Genomic DNA, 27,810 nt, shown 5'->3' with positions numbered 1-27,810 from the left:
TAGAGTACTTCGTCCTTCCCTTTGTTTTTTACTTTAGCGTGGAACCTAAATGGACACATCCCTACCTAGACTAGCTCCTGTGTTTGGCAGATCTCCTCTTTTTGCCCTGACCTGACATATCAGTTGTGTAAGAGCTGGGGTGGGAGTGTCTGCTTGTTTTTCTTCTACAGCCCCAAGAGATGTTCTGGGAAGGGAAATCTTAGTAGAGATTTTAGGTGAGCCCAGGGGTTTGTTTTCAAAGTCAAAGTTCAATTTATCCATGCCCCTGACAGAAAGCTTTTACCTCTTCACTCATTCAGCAAATGTGGCTGAACATTCTCTCCCATTGTGGCTTTTATTTTTTTTTTAATAGAGACAGGGTCACGCTTTGTTGCCTAGGTTGGTCATAAACTCCTGGGCTCAAGCGGTCCTCCTGCCTTGGCCTCCCAAAATGCTGGGATTACAGACGTGAGGCACCATTCCTGGCCACATTTTGGCATTTTATTTTATTGATTTTATTTTTATTTTTATTTATTTTATTTTATTTTATTCTATTTTATTTTTTGAGACAAGAGTATCACTCTTTTTTGCCCAGGCTGGAGTGCAATGGCGAAATCTCGGCTCACTGCAACCTCTGCCTCCCAGGTTCAAATGATTCTCCTGCCTCAGCCTCCCAAGTAGCTGGGATTATAAGCATGTGCCACCATGCCTGGCTAATTTTTATTTTTATTTTTTTGTGTTTAGTAGAGACAGGGTTTCACCATGTTGGTCACGCTGGTCTAGAACTCCTGACCTCAGGTGATCCACCCACCTTGGCCTCCCAAACTGCTGGGATTACAGGCGTGAGCCACTGCACCCGGCCTGATTTTATTTTATTTTATTTTATTATTTATTTATTTATTTTGAGATGGAGTTTCACTCTTGTCACCCAGGCTGGAGTGCAATGGCGTGATCTCGGCTCACTGCAACCTCTACCTCCTGGTTCAAGCAATTCTGCCTCAGCCTCCCACGTAGCTGGGATTACAGGTGCCCACCACCACGCCCAGCGAATTTTTGTATTTTTAGTAGAGACGGTGTTTCACCATATTGGCCAGGCTAGCCTCAAACTTCTGGCCTCAGGTGATCCGCCCGCCTCGGCCTCCCAAAGTGCTGGGATTAAAGGCATGAGCCACCATGCCCAGCCCTTTTATTTTTAGAGACGGGGGCCTCACTCTGTCGTACATGCTGGAGTGCAATGTCATAATCATAGCTCACTGTAACCCAACTCCTGGGCTGAAGCAACTCTCACCTCAGCCTCCTGAGTAGCTGGGACTACAGGCATGCACCACCATGCCCAGCTAATTTTTTTTATTTTTGTAGAGATGGGATCTCACTATGTTATCCAGGCTGGTCTTGAATTCCTGGGTTCAAATGGTCCTCTGCCTTGGCCTCCCAAAGTGCTGGGATTATAGGTGTGGGGCACCATGCCCAGCCTATGATGGCATTTTAAAGCAAAGTTAAAGATTGGCCCCATCCCAGATCTTCCACTTACATTACTAGCGAATTATGTTTTAAAAAATAAAACTAACTTCCCTACCACTTGTGCCTTTAGCCACTTGGCTACTTCTTTGGGCCCCAAAGGTTTTTGTTAGCAATGACATAATCCTTTCTTTTCTTTCTTTTATTCTTTTCTTTTTCTTTTTTTTTTTTTTTTTTTGAGATGGAGTCTTGTTCTGTCTCCCAGGTTGGAGTGCAGTGGCGTGATCTCAACTCCTTGCAACCTCCATCTCCCAGGTTCAAGCGATTCTCCTGCCTCAGCCTCCCAAGTAGCTGGGACTACAGGCATGCACCACCATGCCCAACTAATTTTTTGTGTTTTTAGTAGAGATGGGTTTCACCATGTTGGCCAGGCTGGTCTTGAACTCCTGACCTCAAGTGATCTGCTCACCTCGCCCTCCCAAAGTGCTGGGATTACGGGTATGAGCCACCACACCCGGCCTCATAATCCTTTCTTTATATATTTTACCTTATTCCTTTTTTTTTTTTAACCTCTAATATCTTTCTCTTTTTTCCTTTGAGACGAATTCTTGTTTGGTTGCCCAGGCTGGAGTGCAGTGACACGATCTCGGCTCACTGCAACCTCTGCCTCTGGGGTTCAAGTGATTCTCCCACCTCAGCCTCCCAAGTAGCTAGGACTACGGGCATGTGCCACCACGCCAGCCTATTTATTTTTTTTTATTTTTTTTTTTTTTTGAGACAGAGTCTCGCTCTGTCGCCCAGGCTGGAGTGTGGTGGCGCAATCTCCGCTCACTGCAAGCTCCGCCTCCTGGGTTCACGCCATTCTCCTGCCTCAGCCTCCCAAGTAGCTGGGATTACAGGCATGTGCCACCACACCTGGCTAATTTTGTATTTTTGGTAGAGACGGGGTTTCTCCGTGTTGGTCAGGCTAGTCTTCAACTCCCGACCTCAGGTGATCTGCCCGCCTCAGCCTTCCAAAGTGCTGGGATTACAGGCGTGAGCCACCGCGCCCGGCTAACTTTTGTATTTTTAGTAAAGACGGGCTTTCACTATGTTGGCCAGGCTGATCTCGAACTCCTGACCTCAGATCCACCTGCCTCAGCCTCCCAAATGCTGAGATTACAGGCGTGAGCCACTGCATCCAGCCTTCTCTCTCTCTTTTTTTTTTTTTTTTCGAAACGGGAGTCTCGCTCTGTCGCCCAGGCTGGAGTGCAGTGGCGCGATCTTGGCTCACTGCAAGCTCCGCCTCCCGGGTTCACGCCATTCTCCTGCCCCAGCCTCCCGGGTAGCTGAAACTACAGGTGCCTGCCACTGTGCCCGGCTAATTTTTTGTACTTTTAGTAGAGACAGGGTTTCACCGTGTTAGCCAGGATGGTCTCGATACCCTGACCTCATGATCCACCCGCCTCGGCCTCCCAAAGTGCTGGGATTACAGGCGTGAGCCACTGCGCCCAGCATTTTTTTTTTTTTTTTTGAGACGGAGTCTTGCTCTGTTGCCCAGGCTGGAGTGCAATGGCGCGATCTCAGCTCACTGCAAGCTCCGCCTCCCGGGTTCATGCCATTCTCTTGCCTCAGCCTCCCGAGTAGCTGGGACTACAGGCGCATGCTACCACGCCTGGCTAATTTTTTGTATTTTTAGTAGAGACGGGGTTTCACCATGTCAGCCAGGATGGTCTTGATCTCCTGACCTCGTGATCCGCCCGCCTCGGCCTCCCAAAGTGCTGGGATTACAGGCATGAGCCACCGGGCCCGGCCTCAGCCTTCTTTTTTTTTTTTTTTTTTGAGACAGGGTATCATTCTGCTGCCCAGGCTGCAGTACAGTGGTGCAATCACGGCTCACCGCACTGGATCGCCTGGGCTCAAGCAATCTTCCCACCTTAGCCTCCCAAGGCACATACCACCATGCCCAGCTAATTTTTTATTTTTTGTAGAGACGGGGGTCTCACTATGTTGTCCAGGCTGTTGTCGAACTCCTGGACTCAAGCAATCCGCCTGTCTCAGCCTCCCAGTGTTGGGATTACAGGCGCGAGCCACCACACACAGCCAAATATATTTTCTACATCTTTAGTGCTTCTAAGAAGTAAGATAGATTTGGAGGTATGTGCTGATCCTGAGGACAAGTGGAAAATATTTACATGTAGTTTAAAGTTACATGTAGTTTAAAGCTATAAAAACAATACCATCTGAACTAGGACTCTAGTCACCTTGGAATTTCTATTCCAAAAGTGGAGTTAAGCTGAGAATTTCCTAAAATTTTAAGGGCCTAGGACACCCTTCACTGTGGATTCCCTTTTTCCTGCACTTCTGTGGAAATCTAGCTTTATTTTCTGCACACTTTTTTCCTTAACCTTAATCTGGTAGAGACAAGTTGGAAGATGCCTCTTTTCTTGGCTTTCTATTGGACCCACCTCTTTTACCCTGTATCAAAGGCCTATTTGGCCACAAGTATCAGAATCTTATAACCTGACACATTATGACCAATCTGGTCCCTGAGAGGCAGTATGGCAGAGCATAAACAACAAGGGCTTTGCATTCAGATAGACTGGGGGCTTTACTTCTTTGAGAATCATTTTCCTGTTTTAAAGGGAGTATACTTGACATAGTTGTTTTAGGAATTAAGTGAAATAGTGAAGGCATAGCACTGGATGTTCAGTAGTATTCTAGGGTGGAGGGGCAACAGCCCAAGTTTTAAGAATAGATGTTTCAAGCCACACTTTGGGAGGCCGAGGCAGGTGGATCACCTGAGGTCAGGAGTTCAAGACCAGCCTGGCCAACACGGCGAAACCCCATCTCTACTAAAAATACAAAAAATTAGCCAGGCGTGGTGGCGGGCACCTGTAATCCCAGCTACTCGGGAGGCTAAGGCAGGAGAATCAATTGAACCTGGGAGTCGGAGGTTGCAGTGAGCCAAGATCGTGCCATTGCACTCCAGCCTGGGCAACAAGAGTGAAACTCCATCTCAAAAAACAAAAAACAGCCTGGGCACAGTGGCTCACGCCTGTAATCTCAGCACTTTGGGAGGCCAAGGTGGTCAGATCACGAGGTCAGGAGTTCGAGACCAGCCTGACATGGTGAAACCCTGTCTCTACTAAAAATACAAAAATTAGCCGAGCGTGGTGGCTCGCACCTGTAATCCCAGCTACTCAGGAGGCTGAGGCAGGAGAATCTCTTGAACCCGGGAGGCAGAGGTTGCAGTGAGCCAAGATAGCGCCACTGCACTCCAGCCTCGGCGACAGAGCAAGACTCTGACTCAAAAAAAAATTAGCTGGGCATGGTGGCATACACCTGTAATCCCAGCTACTGGGGAAGCTGAGGCAGGAGGATCACTTGAACCCGGGAGGTGGAGGTTGCGGTGAGCCGAGATCATGCCACTGCACTCCAGCTGGGCAACAGAGCAAGACTTCACCTCAAAAAAAAAAAAAAAAAAAAAAAAAAAAAAAAAAGAATAGATGTTTCCTAGGCTGACTAATGGATTAAAATTCCCCAATACTGAGGCATATGCTAGTCACAAGTCCGAAGTTGTAGAAGAACCAGTAACTCATGAATTGGTCTTAGCTTGCTCTTGTGCTTGCTTACTTGCTTGCTTGCTTCTTACAGAGGGCGGATGGAATAACTCAACATTCCTTCCTTCCTCCACTGCAACACAAGTTACATAGGTGATGATGTGGTAGTTGATTGATTGGCATCCCCTCAGCACCCAGCTCACTGCATTGCACACAGTAAGCAGTTAGTAAATGATGGATGAGTATAGGGAGTTACCTTCTCAGGGTAGCCTAGTTATTTTACCATCCCTTTACTATCCTAACAAAAGAGGACAAGGTAGAATGATTAAAGGGACTATGTCAGTGTCTGTTTCCTTTGGAGCATCAAAGCAATACCATGATTGGTACATACTTGATTCAATAATTATTGGGCACCTACCATTTTGTTGCCTGCAATACACCTTTCCCCTTTTGGTGCAGAGGCATGAGAAGAATTCTGCCTGTTGCCACCCTTTCTGAATGCCATTTTAAAATTCTTAACTACCTTCTCCCAACCACACAAACACAAGTTATCTTCCTCTCCCACACTCTTGTCTCTTTCTCTTTGTATTTCAGGGTGTCTACCAGAAGATGGACCCAAGATCCATAGAGGCGCTTGTGACTCAGATCAACTGCCCTGCCCGGGAAACCTGGTCTCTCTGGAAACCTTGATTAAACTGCTTTTTCTGACACTTCTTCCTCTACAACCCTTGATTCTATCACCATTGAAACTTCAGAACCAACTCTAACCATCCCCACCTCCAGGTGAGGGGACTAATGGGAATTACTGACAGCCTGATGGCTACCCCCAAGTCAGTTTCCCTTCATACTTTACTACAGATCTGACCGTGTTCCCATATTTACTGAGTAAATTTGATGAAATCTACCTAGTCCCGTGTCCTAGATGTATCAGGGAGAGGGAAGAGAAAGGATAAAGGAAGTTGAGAGCTGGGATAGGAATTAGAGGCAAAGGGCTTATGTAGGGAGCAGAGAGCTAAAATTCTAGTCAGGCACCTCTTTCTGAGGTGATGGGGGAGTATACTGGGAGCAAACTCTACTAGAGAAAGCATGGTGTGGTGAAAGAGAACCAAGCTTGGATTCAGAAATCACCATCAGCACTTGCTGTTTGACCTTAAATTCCTCATCTGTAAGATTAAAAGGTCTCGGCCGGGCGTGGGGGCTCTCACCTGTAATCCCAGCACTTTGGGAGGCCGAGGCAGGCGGATCACCTGATGCTGGGAGTTCGAGACCAGCCTGACCAACATGGAGAAACCCTGTCTCTACTAAAAATACAAAATTAGCTGGGCCTGGGGTGGCACGTGCCTGTAATCCCAGCTACTCGGGAGGCTGAGGCAGGAGAATCGCTTGAACCTGGGGAGGCGGAGGTTGCAGTGAGCCGAGATCACGCCATTGCACTCCAGCCTGGGCAACAAGAGTGAAACTCCATCTCAAAAAAAAAAAAAAAAGATTAAAGGTCTATAAAGTCCCTATTTAGCACCATGAGTATAAAGAGACTCAAATTGACCTCTGCAGATTCTTGGTTCCAGCTTTTTTGTTTTTGTTTTGTTTTGAGATGAAGTCTCGCTCTTGTCCCCCAGGCTGGAGTGCATGGCTCAATCTCGGCTCACTGCAACCTCCGCCTCCTGGGTTCAAGCGATTCTCCTGCCTCGGCCTTCCAAGTAGCTGGGATTACAGGCGCCCGCCACCACGCCCAGCTAATTTTTGTATTCTTAGTAGAGACGGGGTTTCACCATGTTGGCCAGGCTGGTCTAGAACTCCTGACCTCAGGTGATCCACCCGCCTCCGCTTCCCAAAGTGCTGGGATTACAGCGTGAGCCACCGCGCGCGGCCATCTTCGCTCCAGCTTTAAAGTGGTTATATTTACCTGTAGTCCCAGCTACTCCAGAGGCTGAGGTGGTCAGTTGAGCCCAGGAGGTGGAGACTGCAGTGAGCCATGATTGTACCCCTGCACTCCGGCCTGGGCAACGGTGAGACCTTGTCTCAAAATTAAAAAATAAAACGGTTACACTCATTTATCATAATAGCTTCTTGTTGCTTTTGCCCATTACCAAAAAACCATGGGCCAAACTAGACGATTTACATAAAATTTAACTCAACAATTGGGAGTAACAGCAACACTATTCTCATTTTATAGTTGAGAAAATTGAGGCTTAGAGAAATTAAATAGGTCAGGCAAGGTGGCTCACGCCTGTAATTCCAGAACTTTGGGAGGCCGGAGCGCGGTTGGGGACGGTGGGGCGGGGGGGGGGGGGGGGGGGGGGGGTGTTGCTTGAGGCCCAGAGTTCGAGACTACCCTGGCCAACATAGTGAGAATCCCCCCCTACCCCCGGTCTCTATTAAATAAATATGAGAAGTTAAATAATTTTCCCAAAATTACATAGTTAATGGCAGATCCAGAATTTACACTAGGTTCCCCAGTCTATGCTCTAAAGTTTTGCTACTTGCTGTAAGGACCATGTAAAATAAAATGTATAGTTAAAGGGAAATTACTACCATTTCCTGTCTGGTTTTCTCCCACTCTCGCTCTCAAAAGTTCACCTGCCCTTGTCCTCAAAGCCACAGGACGCCTAATTGCTATTTTTGGGTTTCAGCTGAAATGCCACGGGTCTGGGGATATAGCGAGGGTGTGTTACACTTTCGGTCTTCCGGTCAGCCGGAACCACTCACACCGCTGCTAGTGCTGTGTGGGGTGTACCTCTTCGGAGTTCCTGGAGGTGGTGCCAGACTAGAGTGGCAGCTGTACTAACCAATAGACACGGTCTTTGTTGGACCAGAAGCCAATGAAGAATTACGTGGAGGAGAAGCGGCGATAATCTGAGGATGCAGGCACTGGTGTGAAGGAACATGGCCCTGTATCAGAGGTGGCGGCGGCTCCGGCTCCAAGGTTTACAGGCTTGCAGGCTACACACGGTGCGTGAGGCACCCCCAAAGTTCCGATCCGCATCAGACTCAGCCCACCCGAAGCCCGCAAATTTTCTTGTTAACCCAGCCTCACGCCACTCCTCCTCTCCCTGGTCCTCCGAGTTCCCAGAAAAGGACTCATATCTAAACTCGTTGTCTAATTCTCGAGTTAGCGGTCTGGGGGGCGCTGAGCTCGAAGGGCCCCCAGCCTAGGGTCTTGTATCACTCAATCCCCTTAAAGAGTAGGAATTCGGACGAATTCACTTAACCATTCCAAAGTGCCATCATCCCCAATTCTAAGAAAGAATGATGGGACGTGTGTTACCTGCTAATATATCTTTCCCTCCAGGCAGTCGTGTCGACCCCTCCACGCTGGTTGGCAGAGCGGCTTGGCCTTTTTGAGGAGCTGTGGGCTGCTCAGGTAAAGAGATTAGCAAGCATGGCACAGAAGGAACCCCGGACTATTAAGATATCACTTCCTGGAGACCAGAAAATTGATGCTGTGGCATGGAACACAACCCCCTACCAACTAGCCCGGCAGATCAGGTAACAGGCCCATCCTGTAACTACCAGGATTATCCTTCTGCCTGTTTACTTTCTCTTCACTTGAGCAGGGGAAGAAAACTTGGTCTGCTTGTTTCTGTTCCATCCCCATTAAGATAGCCTTTCCTGAAGATTTTGTTTTTGTTTTTTGTTGTTGTTTTATACAGACAGGGTCTCTCCATGTTGCCCAGGCTGGTCTTGAACTCCTGGGCTCAAGCGATCCTTCCATCTCAGCCTCCCGAAGTGCTGGGATTACAGGCATGAGCCACCAAACCCGGCTTGAGATTTATTTTATCTGTATTAGTTTCTGCATCAGAGTCTCTGTCCTTTCATTGGGGAAAGAAATGAAAGCTTCTGTTGCTCTGGTAACTCATTTCACCTTTGCAAGTTTACAGTTGCTGAGAGATGAGCAACTTTCTCCCCACTGTGGATTGTAACCCTGTCTTTTTAAAATCATTAACTTACTTTTAATAATTGATACATAATAATTGAACATATGAATGGAGTACATGTGATATTTTGATACATGCATACAATATGTAATGATCAAGTCAGGGTGTTCAGGATATCTGTTACCCCAAACATTTATCATTTCTTTGTGTTGGGACCATTTCAAATCTTCTAGCTATTTTGAAATATACAATAAATTATTATTAACTGTATTCACCCAACTCTGCTATGGAACATTAGAGCATATTCCTTCTGTCTAACTCTATTTTTGTACCCATTAGCCAACCTCTTCATCTCCCCTCACCCATCCTTCCCAGCCTCTGGTAACTATCACTCAATTCTCTACCACTGTGAGATCAACTTTTTAAACTCTCATATAGGAATCAGAACACGTGATATTTTCCTTTTTGTGCCTTGTAACCCTTTTTCTTCATCCCCACCCTCCACTGCTGAAGTTCAACACTGGCAGATACTGCAGTGGCTGCTCAAGTGAATGGAGAACCTTATGATCTGGAGCGTCCCTTGGAGACAGATTCTGACCTCAGATTTCTGACATTCGATTCCCCAGAGGGGAAAGCAGTAAGTTTCTTTCTTATCAGGAATACAGTGACTACTAAACCAAGAGATACTGAAGCAGGAAATTCTAACATTTTATTCTTTTGCCTCAGTTTCTCCATTTGCAGTTGGGAGGGAGACCTACCACAGACTGTCTTGACTATTTCTGGTTAGGAAACTTATGATGAAAGTTTTTAACTTAGCTTCGATCTATTAAGCAAACATTTGTGTTAGTGAAAGGGAGAGAGATGATATGTTGAAAAACAAAAGGATAAATATGTAAATTCAGCCCCCTCAACTCTTGAGCACATATATTATAAGTCATCTGTAGTGTATATTCAATTCTAACATGGCTTATACAGCTGAGCACACAACCTGGTCACCTCCCCACCTTGTCTTCTTCATGTCAGCTCAGGTAGCACAGACCTTGCCTATTAGGATCCAGAAAAATAGAGTTCTCCTGCCATCTATGTGTAAATAGTAACCAAATCCAAGAGGAATAGTTGTATCACACTAGATTCATGGGACAGAAAAAAATAGGACTAAAAGACCAAACAGAGACCTAAGTAACGACTGTGTTAAGAAGATAGCTTATTCTGGCCAGGCACGGTGGCTCACGCCTGTAATCCCAGCACTTTGGGAGGCCGAGGCAGGTGGATCATCTGAGGTCAGGAGTTCAAGACCAGCCTGGCCAACATAGTAGAAACCCCGACTCTACTAAAAATATAAAAATTAGCTGGGCGTGGTGGTGAGCACTTGTCATCCCAGCTAATTGAGAGGCTGAAACAGGAGAATTGCTTGAACCTGGGAGGCGGAGGTTGCAGTGAGCTGAGATCGCGTCATTGCACTCTGGCCTGGGTGACACAGCAAGACTCTGTCTCAAAAAAAAAAAAAAAGAAAAATTATTCTGAAGCCCTAAAAGCTTACAGGAGCAGCAGAAGACTGACTGGCCTCCAGCTTCTGTGCTTTGGAAGTGGGAAGCACCAAGGATTGAGGGGTGGGGCTGGAGCTTCTATGCACTGAAAGAAGAAAAGATACTGGCCTTTCTTTTCTATTCAGTCTTTTCTTTTTTTTTTTTTTTTTTTTTTTTTTTTTTGAGATGGAGTCTCACTCTGTCACCCAGGCTGGAGTGCAGTGGCGCAATCTTGGTTCACTGCAACTTCCACCTCCCGGGTTCAAGTGATTCTCCTGCCTCAACCTCCTGAGTAGCTGGGATTACAGACACACGCCACCATGACTGGCTAGTTTTATATGTTTTAGTAGAGACAGCGTTTCACCGTGTTGGCCAGACTGGTCTCGAACTCCTGACCTCAGATGATCCACCTGCCTTGACCTCCTGAAGTGCTGGGGTTACAGGCATGAGCCACTGCGCTCAGCCTTTTTTTTAAGCTTGTTACTTTTTAGTGGTCACCCCCAAAATCTAGGATCCCCATTTTGTGGTAGTTATTCCTAGAAGAACCATACTGGCTTTCCTACCAGCTTTTGTGAGGAAGAGCTCAGAGATCTAGGGGTTAAGGGAGAAGTTTATGAATTTGTGAACCCCTTTTTTGTGAACTCAGGTGTTCTGGCACTCCAGCACCCATGTCCTGGGGGCAGCAGCTGAACAATTCCTAGGTGCTGTTCTCTGCAGAGGTCCAAGTACAGAATATGGCTTTTACCATGATTTCTTCCTGGGAAAGGAGAGGTGAGTAATGAAAGGAAGGAGGAGAATGATTCTGGGATGGTTTCTGAGGCTCTTTTCAGGGGCCTTGGGCATGCTCCATTTGGATGAGGAAGCTGGAGGAGAAGGGTTTCTCTAGGTCTCAACTATGACATTAGTACCTCCTTCTGTGCTAGTCCATGTCCCTCTTCTAACTCTGCTTGAATTTTACCTTCTTGGCTGGTGCATGTGTAGTCCCAGCTACTTGGGAGGCTGAGGTGGAAGGATCACTTGAGCCTGGGAGGTTGAGGCTGTGTTGAGCCATGATCTTAACCACTGCACCCAGCTTGTGTGACACAGCAAGACACTCTCTCAAAAAAAAAACAAAAAGAAAAAGAAGAAACAATTTACTTTGTTACTTGTTAGCTTTCATAATTCAAGTTTTACTTAATCGCCCTCGTTACTATTGTTCTAACTTTGTCTATCCAGATTTCCTGCATTCAACTTTTAACTTCATGCATAGAGCTTTTTCTCCAGCTGTAATATTTGTTACCTGATTTCCTATTTATATTTTCTCTGAGTTTGTCTGTCTTTGCCTATAACTCTAGATTTCTCTTGAAGGACAGGACCTTACCCGCTAGCCAACAGGTTTGTCACCCAGGTGACTGATGCACCTCTTAGGATGCAACCCAACCAATTCTCCTCTTTCCAGGACAATCCGGGGCTCAGAACTGCCTGTTTTGGAGCGGATTTGCCAGGAACTTACAGCTGCTGCTCAACCCTTCCGGAGGCTAGAGGCTTCACGGGATCAGCTTCGTCAGTTGTTCAAGGTGGGGTGGAGGGAAGAGGTGGCTCTTCCAGGACATCTTCGTGGGAATAAACACTTTTCTTCAATCTCCCTTCTACCTTTTTCCAGGATAACCCCTTTAAGCTTCACTTGATTGAGGAGAGAGTGACAGGTCCAACAGCAACAGTATATGGGTAAGAGTTGTCAAGATTAAGGCAAATGGAGAGGTGGGGAAGCATTGAAGAAGGCCAGAAATGCGATAAGGGAAGAAAGATAGAAGGTAATTTTTGTTGCTCCAGAAGAAGAAATGGGAATGGGAATTGATTTTTTTTTCTTTTGAGACGGAGTCTTGCTCTGTCTCCCAGGCTGGAGTGCAGTAGCGCGATCTCGGCTCACTGCAACCTCCGCCTCCTGGGTTCAAGTGATTCTCCTGCCTTAGCCTCCAGAGTGGCTGGGATTACAGGCATGTGCCACCATGCCTGGCTTTTTTTTTTTTTTTTTTTTTTTTTTTTGAGATGAAGTCTTGTTCTGTCACCCAGGTTGGAATGCAGTGGCGCGATCTCAGCTCACTGCATCTCTGCCTCCCGGGTTCAAACAATTCTGCCTTAGCCTCCCGAGTAGCTGGAACTACAGGCGTGCACCACCATGCCTGGCTCATTTTTATATTTTTAGTAGAGACGGGATTTCACCATATTGTCCAGGCTAGTCTCGAAGTCCTGACCTCGTGATCCACCCACCTTGGCCTCCCAAAGTGCTGGGATTATAGACATGAGCCACCGTGCCCTGCCGGGGAAATGATTTTTATCTGCCATGGCCCTCTCTCAGTAGGACAGTTCCTTTCTCTTCTGTCAGCTAAAGACCATGAGAGGGAGAAAGCTAGAAGCTGAAGATTCTGAAAATCACTAACTGGCCTCTTCTTTCTCCCAGGTGTGGCACATTGGTTGACCTTTGCCAGGGCCCCCACCTTCGGCATACTGGACAGATTGGAGGACTGAAGCTGCTATCGGTCAGTTGTGGGACAGAGTTAGGTTAAGATTCCTATTTTGAGCCGGGCATGGTGGCTCACGCCTGTAATCCCAGCACTTTGGGAGGCTGAGGCAGGTGGATCATAAAGTCAGGAGTTTGAGACCAGCCTGGCCAATATGGTGAAACCCCGTCTCTACTAAAAATACAAAAATTAGCTGGGTGTGGTGGCACGCACCTGTAGTCCTAGCTGCTCGGGTGGCTGAGACAGGAGAATCGCCTGAACCTGGGAGGCAAAGGTTGTAGTGAGCCAAGATTGCACTACTGCACTTCAGCCTGGCCAACAGAGCAAGACTCCATCTCAAAAAAAAAAAAAAAATTCCTGTTTTCACTGGGATAAGCAGGAGAATCGGAAGGTGATACTTTCTGTCGGCACCTCCCTTTTTTTTTTTTTTGAGACCGAGTCTCTTGGTCACCCAGGCTGGAGTGCAGTGGCATGATCTCGGCTCACTGCAAGCTTCGCCTCCTGGATTCAAGCAATTCTTCTGCCTCAGCCTCCCGAGTAGCTGGGATAATAGGCATGCACCACCATGCCCAGCTACTTTTTATATTTTTAGTACAGACAGGGTTTCACCATGTTGGCCAGGGTGATCTCAAGTGATCTTCCCTCCTCAGCCTCCCATGGTGCTGGAATTACAGGCATGAGCCACTGAGCCTGGCCCTGTAAGCCCTTTCTTTACTCTCATAAGCTGAGTGGGGAATACAGGAGAAAGAAACTTTGTCCCCACATTCTAAAAACCCCAGTTTGATGGCACATACTGGACAGCCTGCTAGGGCCCAGAAGCCAATTCAGATGCCCTAATATGACGTCAATATTAAGGGGGGTGGAGCAGGAGGGTGTGAGCAAACTGGATGGGTCATACAGGGAAGGGTCATAGAGAGAGGGGGCATGGTCCAGGAGGAACATGAACACCATTTGACAGGCACAGGGAGAATACCTTTAGTGAAGGGCATGCTTTTTATGAAAATACTGTCCTGCATGGTGGCTCACGCCTATAATCCCAGCACTTTGGGAAGCTGAGGTGAGTGGACCACCTGAGGTTGGGAGTTCGAGACCAGCCTGACCAACATGGAGAAGCCCCATCTCTACTAAAAATACAAAATTAACTGGGCGTGGTGGCACATGCCTGTAATCCCAGCTACTTTCGAGGCTAAGGCAGGAGAATCGCTTGAACCTGGGAGGTAGAGGTTGTGGCGATCCAAGATCGTGCCATTGCACTCCAGCCTGGGCAACAAGAGCAAAACTCCGTCTCAAAAAAAAAAACAAAAAGAAAAGAAAATACTGTTCTGGACAAGATGAGTTACTAGATGGAATGGGATGAGTTACAAGCGAGCAAGGGGAAATGCAGATGTGTAGAGCAAAAAGCTCTGAACTTAGGCTGGGCATGGTGGCTCATGCCTATAATCCCAGCACTTTGGGAGGCCAAGGTGGGTGGATCACTTGAGATCAGCCTGGCCAACATAGCAAAACCCCATGGCGCAGTGGCCTTGGGTAAATCTTACTTATTTTCCCCATCTATAAAATGAGGCTATTAATTCCTTTTTGTCCTACCAGTAAATTCACCTCATAAAGATAATGAAAACCAGGCCAGGCATGGTGGCTCACACCTGTAATCCCAGCACTTTGGGGAGGCTGAGGCAGGCGGATCACTTGAGGTCAGGAGTTGGAGACCAGCCTGGCCAACATGGTGAAACCCTGTCTCCCTGTCTGTACTAAAAATACACAAATTAGCTGGGTGTGCTGGCCTACGCCTGTAATCCCAGCTACGAAGAAGGCTGAGGCAGGAGAGTCACTTGAACTCTGCCAGGAGGCAAAGGTTGCAGTGAGCTGAGATTGTGCCACTGCATTCCAGCCTGGGCCACAGAGCAAGACAATGTCTCAAAAAAAAAAAAAAAAAAAAGAAGATAATGACAACCAACTAATCAACTAATGCAGGAGAAAGGAAAAGTTAAAAAGTGCTGTAAAATATAGACTGTCGGCCAGGTGCAGTGGTTCACACGTGTAATCCCAACACTTTGGGAGGCCAAGTTGGGCGGATCACTTGAGCTCAGGAGTTCAAGACCAGCCTGGCCAACATGGTGAAACCTCGTCACTACTAAAAATAAAAAATTAGCTGGGCATGGTGGCATGCACTGTAGTCCCAGCTACTCCAGAGGCTGAGGCAGGAGAATTGCTTGAACTGGGAGGCAGAGGTTGCAGTGAGCCAAGATCGCACCACTGCACTCCAGCCTGGGCAACAGAGTGAGACTCTGTTTCAAAAAATATACATATAGGGGATGGGCGTGGTGGCTTACGCCTGTAATCCCAACACTTTGGGAGGCTGAGGCGGGTGAATCACGAGGTCAGGAGATCAAGACCATCCTGGCTAACACGGTGAAACCCCGTCTCTACTAAAAATACAAAAAATAGTCGGGTGTGGTGGCGGTGGCTTGTAGTCCCAGCTACTCGGGAGGCTGAGGCAGGAGAATGGCGTGAACCCGGGAGGCGGAGCTTGCAATGAGCCACGATCGCGCCACTACACTCCAGCCTGGGTGACAGATATATATGTACACACACACGTATAGACTGTTTCTCATTAGTACTGTTTAACAGTTTTATTTTATTTTATTTTTATTTTTTTGAGACTGAGTCTTGCTCTGTTACCCAGGCTGGAGTGCAGTGGCCCGATCTCGGCTCACTGCAACCTCTGCCTGCCAGGTTCAAGCGATTCTCCTGCCTCAGACTCCTGAGTAGCTGGGATTAACAGGCATGTGCCACCACGCCTGGCTAATTTTTGTATTTTTAGTACAGACAAGGTTTCACCATGTTGGTCAGGCTGGTCTTAAACTCTTGACCTTGTGATCCACCCACCTCAGCCCCCCAAAGTGCTGGGATTACAGGCATGAGCCACTGCGCTCGGCCTCTCATTAGTACTTTTTTGTTTGTTTATTTGTTTGTTATTTTTTGAGATGGAGTCTCGCTCCGTCGCCCAGGCTGGGGTACAGTGGCGCGATCTTGGCTCACTGCTAGCTCCGCCTTCTGGGTTCATGCCATTCTCCTGCCTCAGCCTCCCGAGTAGCTGTGACTACAGGCACCCACCACCACACCCAGCTAATTTTTTTGTATTTTTAGTAGAGACGGGATTTCACCATGTTAGCCAGGATGGTCTCGATCTCCTGACCTCGTGATCAGCCGGCCTCAGCCTCCCAAAGTGCTGGGATTACAGGTGTGAGCCACCGCCCCTGGCTCATTAGTACTATTAAAGGAGAGAGCAGGCAGAGGCTTTTGGATTTCATGTGGCCAGGAATGGGATATGGTATAGAAGACTGACTTTTCTAGCAGCTGTATAGGATATTGATAAATGGAGGAATAGACTGACATTTGACCAGAGCTTATGGTTACTCCTCTAAGCAATCATTGATTAGAATGGGAAGAAACTAAGTAAAGGGGTAATAAGAACGGGGAGAAAAAGAGATGGCAAGGTAAGGTTAGGTCTGACCAGGTTGTATGTAGGAATTAAGAGTCAGGCAATTTCAACACTGTAATCTAGAAGAAGGGTGTCTATAGGATGGAGGTGTTCATCCTACTGGTGGGATTGTTGTCAAGAGGCATGCCTGTGACACTTAACACTGAGAGTATCATATGAGTCTTGAAAAAGGTTGGGGGCCTTCAGTCCTCATCTTTCCTTTGATCCCCTATGTCCTCACACAGAACTCATCATCCTTATGGAGGTCTTCAGGGGCCCCAGAGACACTGCAGAGAGTGTCAGGGATTTCCTTCCCCACAACAGAATTGCTCAGGGCCTGGGAAGCATGGAGGGAGGAAGCAGAATTGCGGGACCACCGGCGCATTGGGAAGGTACAGAGATTGGGAAGATAGGGAGGGATGGTGATAAGGGTTGGAGAGAGATGACAGAACCTGATTATGAAATTGAGAGCAGATTCAGTCACACAGACTGAGCAGCCCCGTCAGTTGTTCTGAGTTCCAAAGCCACCTCCTTGCCCTTGAAGTGACCTAATATTGCTATTCCTGACCCCAGGAACAGGAGCTCTTCTTCTTCCATGAACTGAGCCCTGGGAGCTGCTTCTTCCTGCCACGAGGGACAAGGGTGTATAACGCACTAGTGGCGTTTATCAGGGTAAGGGGACCCAGGTCTAGAGGAAAGAAGACCAAGAAGGGGCTGAGGGACTAGAAGAAGCTAAGGTGTTTGTGTTAAAAGATGGGGGTTGGGGCCGGGCACAGTGGCTCACATCTATAATCCTAGCACTTTCAGAGGCTGAGCCGTGCAGATCACCTGACGTTGGGAGTTCGAGACCAGCCTGGCCAACATGGCAAAACCCCGTCTCTACTAAAACAAATACAAAAAATTAGCCGGTGTGGTGGCAGCGCCTGTAGTCCCAGCTATTGGGGAGGCTGAGGCAGGAGAATCCCTTGAACCCAGGAAGGGGAGGTTGCAGTGAACTGAGATCGAGCCACTTCACTCCAGCCTGGGTGATACAGTGAGACTCTGTCTCGAAGAGAAAAAAAAAGGCGGCGGGGGGTGGTTTGGAATCATAAACATAAATATTGAAAGTGCTGGTGACCTTTAATACTACAATTGTGTGGTCTGCAGTTGGGGAGCATAGAGATGGGACCTGGTATTAATAGGTTGTGGTTGCAATCAGCATGGCCTGAGGGCCCAGGAAGATCACACAGCTGACACCCTACCTGCTTTCCTTCCAGTTACTCTGACCTTCCATGTCTATACCCTCCTCTCCAGGCTGAGTATGCCCGTCGTGGTTTCTCCGAGGTGAAAACTCCCACACTGTTTTCTACGAAACTCTGGGAACAGTCAGGGCACTGGGAGCATTATCAGGAAGACATGTTTGCCGTGCAGCCCCCAGGCTCTGACAGGCCTCCCAGCTCCCAGAGTGACGATTCTACCAGGCATATCACAGATACACTCGCCCTCAAGCCTATGAACTGCCCTGCACACTGGTAAGCTGGGAGCTAGGGTTACAATCAGGTTGCTAAGTATTAAATAATAGAAACCACCTTTGGGCCGGGCATGGTGGCTCATGCCTGTAATCCCAACACTTTGGGAGGCCGAGGAGGGCGGATCACCTGAGGTCGGGAGTTTGAGACCAGCCTGACCAACATGGAGAAACTCTGTCTCTACTAAAAATACAAAAAATTAGCCGGGCATGGTGGTGGGCGCCTGTAGTCGCAGCTACTCAGGAGCCTGAGGCAGGAGAATGAGGTGAATCCAGGAGGCGGAGCTTGCAGTGAGCCGAGATCGCGCCACTGCACTCCAGCCTGGGTGACAGAGCAAGACTCCATCTCAAAAAAAAAAAAAAAGCACCTTGGAAAGAGTATTGGGACACCTGATTTGAGCCTACAATCTTCCCCCTAGCTAACCATGTGAATTTGGGAAACTCATTTTACCTCTTTAGGTCTCAGTCTCCTTAAAGTTGCTATCTAAGGCTCCTCCTTCAGCTCAGTGACCATCACAGAACAGGGAAACAGTAAACGATGTCTGTTATTGTGTTACTGAGAAATCCACTTTTGAACCGCAGGGCTCAGACTGTGATGAGTGGGATTGACAGGACTCAGTGGGAGGATGTGCTGAGGCTGGAGAGGGCTATAGCAGATGGTTCAGAGAAAGTAGGCGAGCAGATTGGGTGGAGGAGCAGTCTTCAGAGGCTAGTCCTCCCTATGGCCCTGACCCCTCTGCACCCCAACCTCAGCCTGATGTTCGCCCACCGGCCCAGATCCTGGCGGGAACTGCCCCTGCGACTAGCTGACTTTGGGGCTCTACACCGGGCCGAAGCCTCTGGTAGTCTACGGGGACTGACCCGACTGCGGTGCTTCCAGCAGGATGACGCTCACATCTTCTGTACAACAGATCAGGTGGCCTTTCCCTGGCTCCACCAAAGCTTTTCTAAACCACCTTTCTTTCTCCCTATGAACCTGCAAACCCCTGATCTTTATTTGCCCCCTGTATGTACTATAATTCAGCTACATTCTACCCCTGGCTTGCTTCTGCTTCGTCTCTGTTTTTGCCCTTTGTTTTCCTCAAACTGCCAGCATCCCTGATCTCTAGCTGGCTCACAGCTCAGTGACCCTTATTTCCTGCCCCTAGCTGGAAGCAGAGATCCAAAGCTGTCTTGATTTCCTCCGTTCCGTCTATGCCGTTCTTGGCTTCTCCTTCCGCCTGGCACTGTCCACCCGGCCATCTGGCTTCCTGGGGGACCCCTGCCTTTGGGACCAGGCCGAACAGGTGAGTAGGAGGCAGAGAAATAGAGGCAGATAAACCACTCTCTGGTGGGAAGGAGTGGAGAATACAGTAATCAGGGTTCTCAGAGGCATCTAGTGAGTGGGTCATTTGTTGGGGACTGACCAGATGTGTTGCTTTTGAAGTCTAAGATGATGTATTCCACTCTTGTCTCATTGCTTCAAAGGTCCTTAAACAGGCCCTGAAGGAATTTGGAGAACCCTGGGACCTCAACTCTGGAGATGGTGCCTTCTATGGACCTAAGGTAAGTTTGGGACCCTGGTTAGTGTTGTATTTATTTATTTTTTGCTTTGTTTTAGTAAATATTTAATAGATACAAAGAATTTTTTTTTTTTTTTTTTTGAGACAGTCTCACTCTGTCACCCAGGCTAGAATGCAGTGGCATGATCTCAGCTCACTGCAACCTCCAGCTCCCTGGTTCAAGCAATTCCCCTGCCTCAGCCTCCCGAGTAGCTGGGATTACAGGTGCACGCCACCACACCCAGCTAATTTTTTTTGTATTTTTAATAGAGATGGGGTTTCACCATGTTGGCCTGACTGGTCTTGAACTCCTGACCTCAGGCAGTCTACCCCCACTCAGCCTCCCAAAGTGCTGGGATTACAGGCGTGAGCCACCGCACCCGGCCACAAAGAAATATTTTAAACTTACGTAGGATATAAAGAAAAACAATATACTTTCTACCCTCTTGGCATTTGCAATCTAGTGAGGGCTGTTGAAGGTAAATAGGCCATATCAGTGCTGCAAGATCTGTGCTGTGTAGGTACCAAGAGAGCACATTAGCTGGGGTTAGCATTGCTCAGGGAGGTTACAAAAGGTGTCCTGCAGGAATCACTTTCCAATCTGAAAGGTGAGTGTTGGCCAAGTAAAGATGTGTTTCAGGAGGGAACAGTGTAGGCAGAGGCTGGGGACAGGGATAAAAACTCATGGCAGACCAATCTGGGCAACACAGGGAGACCCTGTGTCTACCAAAAAAAAAAAATTAGCCGGGTGCAGTGGCTTGTGCCTGTGGTCCCAGCTACTCAGCAGGCTGAGATGGGAGGATCACCTGAGCCCAGGAGGTAGAGGCTGCAGTGAGCTGAGATTGCTCCCCACTGCACTCCAGCCTGGGTGATAGAGTGAGACCCTGTCTCAAAAAAAAAAGAAGTCAAGGGGAAAAAAGGACTGAAAAGTGTCCACTGGATTTAGTAAAAAGGCTGCTGGATTTTAAAGGACCATTTTCAGTAAAGTAAGGCCTGAGGGTGGAGTTAGAAGGTGAATAAATGAGGCCTGTGTGGTGGCTAATGCCTGTAATCCCAGCACTTTGGGAGGCCGAGGTGGGTGGATCACTTGAGGTCAGGAGTTCGAGACCAGCCTGGCCAATGTGGCAAAACCCCATCTCTACTAAAAACATAAAAATTGGCCGGGTAAGGTGTTAGGACACACCTGTAGTCCCAGCTACTCAGTAGCCTGAGGCAGGAGAATCACTGAACCTGGGAGGCGGAGGTTGCAGTGAGCCAAGATCACACCACTGTACCCTAGCCTGGGCAACAGAGCAAGACTCCGTCCCAAAAAAGTAAAAATAAAACAGGCCAGCTGTGGTGGCTCACGCCTATAATCCCAGCACTTTGGGAGGCTGAGGCAGGTGAATCACCTGAGGTCAGGGGTTTGAGACCCCGTCTCTACTAAAAATACAAAAATTAGCCCAGCGTGGTGACACGCACCTGTAAACCCAGGAGGCGGAGGTTGCAGTGAGCCGAGGTCGCACCATTGCACTCCAGCCTGGGCGACAGAGTGAGGCTCCTTCTCAAAAAAATAATAATAAAATGAAAGATAAAATAAATGCTATGATGAGAGGAAGTTTATTTGGAGGGAGAAGTTGAATTTATAAAAGAAGTTGTTGTAAAGGGAAGTTCCTGGAGAGGTTTAAGGTAGGATTGAGAAGCCTTCATAGAAGGGATCACCATTGCCATTGTACCCAGGGTGGAAGGAAAGGCTGAAGGTAGATGCAAGGAAGTTTATAGGCATGGTAACAGGAAGTTGAGGCTCTTCCCATCCCATGGTATCAATTATCTGAATTCTTCATGAGGCAGGATCATTTACTGAAATGAGAGTGGAGAAGAAGAGAGTTGTCAGTGAGGGGGCTGAAGATATGAAGAAAAGGCTGTGCGCAGTGGCCACCTCTTGTAATCCCAGCACTTAGGGAGGCTGAGCTGAGAGGATCACTTGAATCCAGGAGTTTGACACCAGCCTGGGCAACATAGTAAGAGGGCAACATAGTAAGACCTCGTCTCTACAAAAAAAAATTTTTTTATTTTTTTTTATTTTTTTTGAGACTGTGTCTCGCTCTGCTGCCCAGGCTGGAGTGCAGTGGCTCGATCTCGGCTCACTGCAAGCTCCGCCTCCCAGGTTCATGCCATTCTCCTGCCTCAGCCTCCCAAGTAGCTGGGACTATAGGCACCCACCACCATGCCTGGCTAATTTTTTTGTATTTTTTTTTTTAGTAGTTAGGGAGTTTCACCGTGTTAGCCAAGATGGTCTCGATCTCCTGACCTCATGATCCGCCCGCCTCAGCCTCCCAAAGTGCTGGGATTACAGGCATGAGCCACTGCGCCTGGCCATCTCTACAAAAAATTTAAAACAAATTTTAAAATTAGCTGGATGTGATGGTGGGCACCTGTAGTCCCAGCTACTCAGGAGGCTGAGGTGGGAGGATCACTTGAGCCCAGGATTTTGAGGCTGCATGAGCTATGATCAAGGCACCGCACTCCAGCTTGGGTAACAGAACAAAACCCTGTCTCAATAAAATAAATAAATAAAAAGATACAGAGAGAAAGGAAATTACTCAAAAACTGTTATATAGCTAAAATCTTTTTTTTGTTTGTTTTGTTTTATTTATTTATTTTTATATATATTTTTTGAGACCGAATTTTGCTCTGTCGCCCAGGTTGGAGTGCAGTGGCGCAATCTCAGCTCACTGCAACCTCCGCCTCCCGGGTTCAAGCGATTCTCCTGCCCCAGCCTCCCGAGTAGCTGGGATTACAGGCATGTACCATCACGCCCGGCTAATTTTTGTATTTTTTAGTAGAGATGGGGTTTCACCATGTTGGCCAGGCTGGTCTTGAACTCCCAACCTCAGGTGATCTACCCACCTTGGCTTCCCAAAGTGGTGGGATCATTACAGGCATGAGCCATCTTGCCCAGCCTTTTTCTTTATTGTTTTTTTTTTTTTTTTGAGACAGACTCTTGCTCCATTGCCAGACTGAAGTGCAGTGGCAGATCTTGGCTCACTGCAACCTTCACCTCCCAGGTTCAAGCGATTCTCTTGCCTCAGCCTCCCGAGTATCTGGGACTACAGGTGTGCACCACCATGCCCAGCTAATTTTTATTTTTTTATTTTTTTGAGGCGGAGTTTTACTCTATCGCCCAGGCTGGAGGGAAGTGGCACAATCTCGGCTCACTGCAACCTCCACCTCCTGGGTTCAAGCGATTCTCCTACCTCAGCCTCCCTAGTAGCTGGGATTATAGGCACCCACTACCACACCAGCTAATTTTTGTATTCCTATTTTTAGTAGTCGGGGTTTCACCGTGTTGGCCAGGCTGGTGTCGAACTCCTGACCTCAGGTGGTCCACCTACCTCGGCCTCCCAAAGTGCTGGGATTACAGGAGTGAGCCATGTGCCTTGCCTGGCTAAAATCTTTTGAGTACTCAAAGTTGCTGTTGACTGTGTTGGGGTCTTTTATTCAGGTAACATGTGTATTCTCATTTTTATGTCCGAAGTGTCTATTCCAGCATATGGTATTTATTTAGCTGCTTCAATAAGTAGTTAGTAAATTAAAATACTAACAGTAATGAAAGTGTGTCTTCTGATTTATTTCAGCAATAATAGTAGGCAAATAAAATATCTTTATTACTAAGAAAAAAATTGAGAGAGGTTAAACAATGTGCTTAACGTTACAGAGATAACAGTCATAAAGTGCATAAAGTGTGTATTATGTTGAATCAGTCTAATAAGTTGCTGGCTAAGATACTGCTATAAAAAGAGAGAGCAAAAAGCTGGAAAATCCCTGAGGAGAACAGAGCATAGAGCTTATTAGGGCAACTCAAAGGATTGCTGGCAGCAGACAGGGACCAGCTGAATCTCGAAATACTGACTTCCATGGTGGCATCAATCTCTGCATTTGCATCTGTGTGGTTTGTGATATATTGGGCAGCACTGAGCAGTTCTCTTGCAGGGCCAAAGATGTAGGAGGCTAAGGTGCAGAAGAACAATGAATGGTACAAGGGGAACTAGGGAAAATGGTACAGCCTCATGGGATAAGAAACAAAGGTGGGAGGGGCCTGAAGATGGGAGAGAAAAAGAGGAGTTAAAGAACCTGTGGGTTGAAGTGCCGTTAATAGGAATAATTGTCATGGCTGGGTGTGGTGGCTCACACCCATAATCCCAGCACTTTGGGAGGCTGAAGTGGGCAGATTATTGAGATCAGGAGTTTGAGACCAGCCTGGCCAACATGGTGAAACCCCATCCCTACTGAAAAAAAAAATACACACATATATATGTGTGTATACACACACACACACACACACACACACACACATACATATATATATATGTTAGCTGGGCGTGGTGGCATGTACCTGTAGTCCCAGCTACTCAGGAGGCTGAGGCAGGAGAATTGCTTGAACCCGGGAGGCGGAGGCTGCAGTGAGCTGAAATTGTGCCACTGCACTCGTGTCAGGGTGACAGAGTGAGACTCTGTCTCAAAAAAAAAAAGGAATAATTGTCAGAGCTGGCTGACCAAGAGACAGTAATCAGAGTAGGGTGTCTGTTGGACAGTTTCAGAGGTACAGCCATTGGGGGAGATGACAGGATAAAGGGTGTAGCCATAGATGGGTGGTGGTGAAGATCTCTGAGATGAGGAGCTCAAGGAATTGAGAGGCCAGGGTGAGGACAGCAGGTAATATTATAACACCATTATTAAGTGGAGAGAGCTGCTGAGAACTACTGCCAGAGTGAGTTGAGTAGAGTGAAGTGGAGGGGTAGCGTATGATAGAGCTGGGTGACATGATGAGGGTAGTAGCCCGGGATGAGCGTAGGTTAAAGGGTGGGATGGCACAGGTAATGGAGGATAGTGGTTCTGGTTAGTGCTTCTGGGTTATCTCGTGCCTTCCCATCTGTTTCCTGTAGATTGACGTGCACCTCCACGATGCCCTGGGCCGGCCACATCAGTGTGGGACAATTCAGCTTGACTTCCAACTGCCCCTGAGATTTGACCTCCAGTATAAGGGGTATAAAACCTTGCCCTATCCTCTTTTCCCTTGACAGTGCATGGAATAAGTCCTTCTGCCTTTGGCCCTAAAAACTAAACCCTCCACACCCTCTCCTGCCAGAGCTGAATATTTCTTAAAAACTGGAAGGTGATCTTGGGTACATAATTCGTGATACTTCCACCATTCCATCCACCCCCCCTTTTTCCTTTCAAGGCAGGCGGGTGCCCTGGAGCGTCCAGTCCTCATTCACCGAGCAGTGCTCGGTTCCATGGAAAGACTGTTGGGAGTGCTGGCAGAAAGCTGCGGAGGGAAATGGTGAGACCTCTGACCTGGATTTCTGTTCTGGCCCCAGACCGGATAGTTATGCTCCAGATCCTGTCCCCCTTCATATGCCAGCCTCTTTCCTTCTCAAATCTGCTCCATACAACCACACTTCTGGCCAGAACCAGAGTGACTAATTTGCCATCACCTGTTCTTTCCCAACCAGGCCACTGTGGCTGTCCCCGTTCCAGGTGGTGGTCATCCCTGTGGGGACTGAGCAAGAGGAGTATGCCAGGGAGGTAAGGAGTTGAGGCAAGGGAGGGGCAGAAGCAGGTCCAGTAGAGAGTCTGGTGCCCTGAAGTGGGCAGGAAGAGGCCGCAGGAGTGGTGGAGGAAGGAGCACAGCCCTCGGAGCCACAAGACTGGGCTCGAGTGGCTGCTGTCCTAGATGCTGGAAATCCTGTATCTAAAAAATGTGACTAATGCCTACCTTGTAGAGATGTATGAAAATTAAACAAATTAATATTGAAAGCCGCCAAAAGAGCACTTGGCACAAAACTGGGATTGAGTACACAGTTTTATTTTTCCTTTCTTTTCTTTTTTTTTTTTTTTTTTTTTGAGACGGAGTCTCGCTGTGTCGCCCAGGCTGGAGTGCAGTGGCGCGATCTCGGCTCACTGCAAGCTCCGCCTCCCGGGTTCACACCATTCTCCTGCCTCAGCCTTTCCGAGTAGCTGGGACTACAGGTGCCCGCCACCACGCCCGGCTAATTTTTTTGTATTTTTAGTAGAGACGGGGTTTCACCGTGGTCTCCATCTCCTGACCTCGTGATCCGCCCGCCTCGGCCTCCCAAAGTGCTGGGATTACAAGCGTGAGCCACCGCGCCCGGCTATTTTTCCTTTCTAGAGAGAATTGAGGATATGGATGGTACCAGAGTTGAACAGCTGGTTGGGTAGAGCAGTGGCTAGAAGGCAAAGTCCAGGGAATAACTGGGGGGGTCATCTCCAGTAGGAGGCAGAAAGGTTGTGGGGTTGGGGATGAATTGGGAGGAGGCCTCAATGTGGAGATGAAATGAGGAGAGGTTGCTGGTGAGAAGTGGAGAGCCCCGAGGCAGGGAAAGGAGGAACAGATGGGGGCATGAGGGAAAAGAGCATCAGACTGTTCTAGCTCCTCAACTTTCCAGTAAATTAACTTCCTGTCACCAAACCTCTGATGCAGGCACAGCAGAGCCTGCAGGCTGCAGGACTTGTCAGTGACCTGGATGCAGACTCTGGACTGACCCTCAGCCGGAGAATCCGCCAGGCCCAGCTTGCCCACTACAATTTTCAATTTGGTAAGCTGAACCTCAGAGCCAATGTTCTCCCACCTGCCGTCTGCATTCTTGCTGTTAATTTACCAAGTCTGGTAATGCATATTTGGGTTAATTGAGGCTCATTACCTGAGCAGCTAGGAGCCAGGATTCAGGACACCTGACTCATTTGGGCCCTGTGTTCCTTCACATTGCCCTGCCCTCCCCATAACCACTTCTGACCCTCAAAATAGTTTTCCTCTTTTTAACTCCACTGTAGCTGTTGGTGTCTGTTAGGTTAATTACCCAAGGGAGCATCAGAGAGAAAGGGATGGGAGGGTTAATATGGTGTTAATTACCCTTGTTTATTTTAGACCTAGATGGAATCAGCCCTAAGGGATGAGGAGAGAGGCCTTAGAGAGAAAATTCTGGCACTGCCATGCTTCCTTTTTCATTTTCCAGGGTTCAGAGCTCTATCTCAAAGGCAAGGAGCAGAAACTCCTCAGCCTGATTCTTGAGTTTTGCACACCCCACTCGCCCCACAAGCACCCAGAGCAAGCTGTGCCACAATCCCAGGGACTTGCACATGGCCCCTTTCCCTCCCTTACCGCCCAGTCAGCCCCTGCATACATCCTCCTCAGCAGAGGCCCCTCACTCTGTGAATCCAGCCCTAACAGACACCAAGAGCCAGAGTGGGACTGATGAGAGGAAACTGTTCTAAGGGTCAGAAGTGGTTGGGGGGAGGTGGGCAGTGTGAAAGCTACACCACTCCTGCCACCTTCCCCTTCCTCTAATACCCCCTTCAGATACACACACACACACACACACACACACACACACACACACACACACACACACAGTTTCTCTCTGTGGGGTTCTGAGTGTTTGTCTTTCTTTGCTTGACCCTAATGTCTCTGACCCTGGGGCTCTTGACCAGAAGCGATAAGGCCTGTGGGGACTGAAGCACTTCCTTGTCTCCTCAGGATGAGCAGAACTGGTCATTTAGTATTAGCAGGCACAGCTGAATACTTCCTTTCTGTGAACCATATCTGGGCTCTGCTGCCACCCTTCCTAAAGATTTAGGTCTCTCAAGTTTCTGCAGAGCAAAAGAAACTATTCCATGTGGATGAATTTGCCCTGAGGTTCCCAAACTTCCTCTACCTGCAGTGGTTGGCCAGAAAGAGCAAAGTAAGAGAACAGTGAACATTCGGACTCGAGATAATCGTCGCCTTGGGGAGTGGGACTTGCCTGAGGCTGTGCAGCGACTGGTGGAGCTACAGAACACAAGGGTCCCAAATGCCGAAGAAATTTTCTGAGCCTTTGTACATAGATGAGGCAAAAACCTGCGAGAGCCATCAGCCTCCCTCACATGGGAGACCCCAACCCAGCTGACAGTGTGGAGCCCCCAGAACTTCAGAACTGTGTGGAGGCACATGTCTGCTCTCCTGAAAAGAGACTTGGTTTGGGGACCCCACAAAAGGAGGGAAGCTGTAGCTGTTTGGATGTGAGGAGAGTGAAACTAAAAAAAAATTAGGCCAGGCGCCGTGGCTCATGCCTGTAATCCCAGCACTCTGGGAGGTTGAGGCGGACAGATCATGAGGTCAGGAGATCGAGACCACCCTGCGTAACACGGTGAAACCCTGTCTCTACTAAAAATACAAAAAATTAGCCAGGCATGGTGGCACATACCTGTAGTCCCAGCTACTCAGGAGGCTGAGGCAGGAAAATCGTTTGAACCCGGGAGGTGGAGGTTGCAGTGAGCTGAGATCGAGCCACTGCACTCCAGCCTGGGTGACAGAGCGAGACTCTGTCTCTAAATAGATAAATAAATAAATACAAACTGGAA

At 48.0% G+C, this 27,810-nt stretch overlaps 1 protein-coding gene across 5 annotated transcripts; it reads left to right on the top strand.

Moving 5' to 3' along the window:
- The first annotated feature begins 5,677 nt into the window (after positions 1-5,677).
- On the top strand, positions 5,678-27,807 carry TARS2 (threonyl-tRNA synthetase 2, mitochondrial). 5 transcript variants are annotated; one of them, XM_003259174.3, is made up of 19 exons: positions 5,678-5,762; positions 7,793-7,928; positions 8,269-8,465; positions 9,368-9,491; positions 11,027-11,151; positions 11,819-11,936; positions 12,023-12,087; positions 12,821-12,899; positions 16,608-16,754; positions 16,936-17,034; positions 17,656-17,873; positions 18,623-18,785; positions 19,018-19,155; positions 19,337-19,414; positions 24,336-24,436; positions 24,632-24,733; positions 24,906-24,978; positions 25,895-26,009; positions 27,132-27,807. In XM_003259174.3, the coding sequence occupies exons 2-19, from the start codon at positions 7,863-7,865 to the stop codon at positions 27,278-27,280; spliced, it is 2,157 nt and encodes a 718-aa protein (XP_003259222.1). In that variant the 5' UTR covers positions 5,678-5,762; positions 7,793-7,862; the 3' UTR covers positions 27,281-27,807. The 5 variants fall into 5 exon arrangements, with proteins under 5 accessions (XP_003259222.1, XP_030680499.1, XP_030680500.1 ...); XM_030824639.1 differs by lacking the exon at positions 27,132-27,807 and adding an exon at positions 26,948-26,999; XM_030824640.1 differs by lacking the exon at positions 16,608-16,754.
- The last annotated feature ends 3 nt before the right edge of the window (positions 27,808-27,810 follow it).

This window comes from Nomascus leucogenys, chromosome 12, assembly GCF_006542625.1.
Source record: "Nomascus leucogenys isolate Asia chromosome 12, Asia_NLE_v1, whole genome shotgun sequence".
Lineage (NCBI taxonomy): Eukaryota > Metazoa > Chordata > Mammalia > Primates > Hylobatidae > Nomascus > Nomascus leucogenys.
This window is presented reverse-complemented; position numbering and strand designations above follow the sequence as displayed.

Coding starts and splice junctions, on each gene's coding strand:
- TARS2 (XM_003259174.3), top strand. CDS start 7,863: ATGGCCCTGTATCAGAGGTGGCGGCGGCTCCGGCTCCAAGGTTTACAG. Junction 11,152..11,818: donor TTCTTCCTGGGAAAGGAGAG/GTGAGTAATGAA, acceptor TCCTCTTTCCAG/GACAATCCGGGGCTCAGAAC. Junction 24,437..24,631: donor TTTGACCTCCAGTATAAGGG/GTATAAAACCTT, acceptor TTTCCTTTCAAG/GCAGGCGGGTGCCCTGGAGC.